Source organism: Podarcis vaucheri (assembly GCF_965113315.1).
Source record: "Podarcis vaucheri genome assembly, chromosome: Z".
Taxonomy (NCBI): domain Eukaryota; kingdom Metazoa; phylum Chordata; class Lepidosauria; order Squamata; family Lacertidae; genus Podarcis; species Podarcis vaucheri.
Genome location: NC_138758.1, coordinates 52,070,720 through 52,075,232, shown reverse-complemented (window position 1 = coordinate 52,075,232; position 4,513 = coordinate 52,070,720). Strand labels below are relative to the sequence as shown.

At 57.4% G+C, this 4,513-nt stretch overlaps 1 protein-coding gene across 1 annotated transcript in view; it reads right to left on the bottom strand.

The window, feature by feature from the left end:
* LOC309524275 (spectrin alpha chain, non-erythrocytic 1-like) overlaps positions 1–4,513 on the bottom strand; it is a 199,323-nt gene that overhangs the window by 132,227 nt on the left and 62,583 nt on the right. The window contains 2 exon segments of the mRNA XM_082208732.1: positions 1,123–1,328; positions 1,331–1,339. Of these exon segments, the coding sequence (XP_082064858.1) occupies positions 1,123–1,328; positions 1,331–1,339 (215 nt within the window).

Here is a 4,513-nt window from a genome sequence, read left to right as displayed (position 1 = left end):
GGTGGGGAGAGAGGGGGAGGAAGGAAGGAGGGAGAGAGGGAGAGAAGGAAGGCGATATAGAGAGGGAGAGAGAAGAGCAGAGAGAGAGAAAGAGAGAGGGAAAGAAAAGGAAGGAGAGAAAAAGAGAGAGGGATAGAGAGAGAGAGAGAGGGAGGGAGAGAGGGAGGGAAGGAAGGAAGGAAGGAAGGAAGGAAGGAAGGAAGGAAGGAAGGAAGGAGAGATAGAGAGGTAGAGAGAGAAGAGTAGACAGAGAGAGAAGGATGGAAGGAAGGAAGGAAGGAGAGGTAGAGAGAGGTAAAGAGAGAATAGGAGAGACAGAGAGAGAAGGAGAGAAGGAAGGAAGGAGAGAGAGAGAGAGAGAGAGAGAAGGAAGGAAGGAAGGAAGGAAGGAGAGAGAAAGAGAGAGGGAGGGAGAGAGAGAAGGAAGGAAGGAAGGAGAAGGAAGGAAGGAAGGAAGGAAGGAAGGAAGGAGAGAGAAAGAGGGAGGGAGAAAAGGAAGGAAGAAAGGAGGAGAGGAAGGAAGGAAGGAAGGAGAGAGAAAGAGGGAGGGAGAGAGAGAAGGAAGGAAGGAAGGAAGGAAGGAAGGAAGGAAGGAGAGAGGTCGTTAATGGCTTAATTGGATTGGTTTCCTATTAATTAATGACCTCTCCTTCCTTCCTTCCTTCTCTCTCCCTCTATCTCTCCTTCTCTCCCTCTCTCTCCTTCCTTCCTTCCTTCCTTCCTTCTCTCTCTTTCTTCCGCTCACCTCGGCCGAATCCTCGTCCTTCCCGTAATCGGTGCTGCTGACGATCGGCTCCTTTCCCTCCCTTCCCTCCTTCCTTCCTCCCTCCCTCCTTCCGCCCTCTCTCTTTCTTTTCCCTTCCTTCCTTCCTTCCTTCTCCCTCCCTCCCTCTTTCTCTCTCCTTCCCTCCTTCTCTCTCGTTCTTTCGCTCACCTCGGCCGAATCCTCGTCCTTCCCGTAATCGGTGCTGCTGACGATCGGCTCCTTTCCCTCCCTTCCCTCCTTCCTTCCTCCCTCCCTCCTTCCCCCTCTCTCTTTCTTTTCCCTTCCTTCCTTCCTTCCTTCTCCCTCCCTCCCTCTTTCTCTCTCCTTCCCTCCTTCTCTCTCGTTCTTTCGCTCACCTCGGCCGAATCCTCGTCCTTCCCGTAATCGGTGCTGCTGACGATCGGCTCCTTTTCCCGCATCCAGGATTCGGCCTCGTTAGCGTCGGCGAAATACTGCTGGGCCTGCAGGGAATCTTCTAGATCCTGCCGCCGCTGGGACGCTTTCCCTTTAAGGGATTCCCACTTCTGGCGGAGGTCGGAGAGCTTGGCGGTGACCTCGTCGAGGCGAAGTGGCCTGGGGGGCAGGAAGGGGCGGGACAGGAAGTGGCGGGACAGGAAGTGGGGTGGGAGACAGGAAGGGGAGGGGAAGGGGTGGGGAGAGGAAGGGGAGGAAATAGGGAGAGAGGAAGTGAAGGGGGCAGGAAGTAGAGGGAGAGGAAGTGAATGGGATAGGAAGGGGTGGGGAGAGGAAGTGAAGGGGAGAGGAAGTGGAGGGGAAGGGGTGGGGACAGGAAGGGGAGGGGAGGGGAGGGGAAGGGGTGGAGACAGGAAGTGAAGGGGAGAGGAAGGGAGAGGAAGGGGAGGAGACAGGAAGTGAAGGGGAGAGGAGGCGGGGACAGGAAGGGAGGAGACAGGGAGTGAAGGGGAGAGGAAGGGGAGGGGAGAGGAAGGGAAGGGGAGAGGAAGGGAAGGGAAGGGGAGAGGAAAAGGTGGGGACAGGAAGGGGAGGGGAGTGGAAGGGGAGGAAATAGGGAGAGAGGAAGTGAAGGGGACAGGAAGTAGAGGGAGAGGAAGTGAATGGGATAGGAAGGGGTGGGGAGAGGAAGTGAAGGGGAGAGGAAGTGGAGGGGAGGGGAAGTGGAAGGGAGAGGAAGGGAAGGGGGAGAGGAAGGGGCAGGGAAAGGAAGGGGAGGGGAGAGGAAGGGGTGGGGAGAGGAAGGGGAGGAGACAGGACGGGGAGGGGATAGGAAGTGGAGGAGAAAGGAAGTGAAGGGGAGAGGAGGCGGGGACAGGAAGGGGAGGAGACAGGAAGGGGAGGAGAGAGGAAGTGGAGGGGAGAGGAAAGGGAGGGGAGAGGAAGTGGAGGGGAGAGGAAGTGGAGGGGAGAGGAAGTGGAGGGGAGAGGAAGGGGAGGGGAGAGGAAGGGAAGGGAAGGGGAGAGGAAAAGGTGGGGACAGGAAGGGGAGGGAAGTGGAGGAAATAGGGAGAGAGGAAGTGAAGGGGACAGGAAGTAGAGGGAGAGGAAGTGAATGGGATAGGAAGGGGTGGGGAGAGGAAGTGAAGGGGAGAGGAAGTGGAGGAGAGAGGAAGTGGAGGAGAGGGGAAGTGGAGGGGAAGGGGAGGGGAGAGGAAGTGGAGGGGAAGGGGTGGGGACAGGAAGGGGAGGGGAGGGGGAGGGGAAGGGGTGGAGACAGGAAGGGGCAGGGAGAGGAAGGGGAGGAGACAGGAAGTGAAGGGGAGAGGAGGCGGGGACAGGAAGGGGAGGAGACAGGAAGGGGAGGAGAGAGGAAGTGGAGGGGAGAGGAAAGGGAGGGGAGAGGAAGGGAAGGGGAAAGGAAGGGAAGGGGAGAGAGGAAGTGGAGAGGAAGGGGTGGGGAGAGGAAGGGGAGGGGAAAGGGAATATAACATAATATAGGAAGGGGAGGAAATTATGGGGGACAGGAAGTGATGGGGGACAGGAGGGGAGGGGACAGGGAAGAGGAAGGGAAGGGGAGAGGAAAAGGCGGGGACAGGAAAAGGTGGGGACAGGAAGGGGGTAGAGGAAGTGGAGGAGACAAAAAGTGAAGGGGAGAGGAAGCGGAGAGGAGAGGAAGGGGAGGGGAAGGGAAGGGGAGGGGAGGAGACAGGGAGGGGAGAGGAAGTGGAGGGGAGAGGAAGGGGAGGAGACAGGAAGTGAAGGGGAGAGGAGGCGGGGACAGGAAGGGGAGGAGACAGGAAGGGGAGGAGAGGAAAGGGAGGGGAGAGGAAGGGAAGGGGAAAGGAAGGGGAGGAGACAGGAAGGAGAGGGGAGAGGAAGTGGAGGGGAGAGGAAGCGGAGAAGAGAGGAAGGGGAGGGGGAGGAAGGGAAGGGGAGAGGAAGTGGAGGGGAGAGGAAGGGGAGAGGAAGGGGTGGGGAGAGAAAGTGGAGGGGAGAGGAAGGGGAGAGGAAGGGAAGGGGATAGGAAGGGAAGGGGAGAGGAAGGGAAGGGGACAGGAAGTGGAGGGGAGAGGAAGGGGATAGGGAGAGGAAGGGGAGGAGACAGGAAGTGAAGGAGAGAGGAAGGGGTGGGGAGAGGAAGTGAAGGGGATAGGAAGGGGTGGGGAGAGGAAGTGAAGGGGATAGGAAAGGATGGGGAGAGGAAGGGAAGGGGAGAGGAAGGGAAGGGGAGAGGAAAAGGCGGGGACAGGAAGGGGAGCGGACAGGAAGGGGAGGAGACAGGAAGTGAAGGGGACAGGAAGGGGAGGGGAGAGGCAGGAGAGGAGACAGGAAGTGAAGGGGAGGGGAAGGGGAGGAGACAGGAAGAGGAAGAGAATATAATATAAAATAAAATAAATATAATAATGAAAATAAATATTATGGGGGGAAATGGGGGGAAATTATGGGGGACAGGAAGGGGTGGGGACAGGAAGAGGCGGGGACAGGAAGCGGGATGCGCACGGTGCGGTGGGGAAGAGAGAGGAGTTGAAATGGGAATTTGAATCCGGAACAGAGCGTAGCAGTGACCCCTAAGTTGATAGGGAAGGCTAGCACTGACCCCTAACCCTGACCCACAACTAGCGTTGACCCCTAACCCAATTCTAGCAGTGACCCCTAAGCCAACCCTACCACTGACCCCCAAACCAATCATACCAGTGACCCCTAACCCTAAACCAAGATTAGCGCTGACCCTAACCCTAGCCCAAGCCTAGCATTGACCCCTAACCCTGACCCAACCCTAGCATTGACCCCTAGCATTGACCCCTAACCCAATCCAAGCACTGATCCCTAAGCCTAGCATTGACCCCTAACGTGAACCTGCTTTCGAACCCGAAGCCAACCCTAGCACTGACCCCTAACCCTGACCCACAACTAGCGTTGACCCCTAACCCTATTATAGCAGTGACCCCTAACCCAATTCTAGCACTGACCCCTAACCCTATTCCTAATCCTAACCCTTGAACTGATCCCCTAACCCCAACCCTAACCTAGGATTGACCCCTATCATTGACCCCTAACCCAACCCAAGCACTGATCCCTAACCCTAGCATTGACCCCTAACCCTAGCACTGACCCCTATCCCTGACCCAACCCTAGCACCGACCCCTAACCCTAACCCTATTCCTAACCCCAACCCAACCCTAGCGCTGACCCCTAACCCCAACCCTAGCACTGACCCTAACCCCTAACCCAACCCTAGTCCTGACCCCTAACCCAACCCTAACCCCTAACCCAACCCTAGCACTGCCCCCTAACCCTGACCAAACCCTAGCACTGACCCCTCACCCTGAC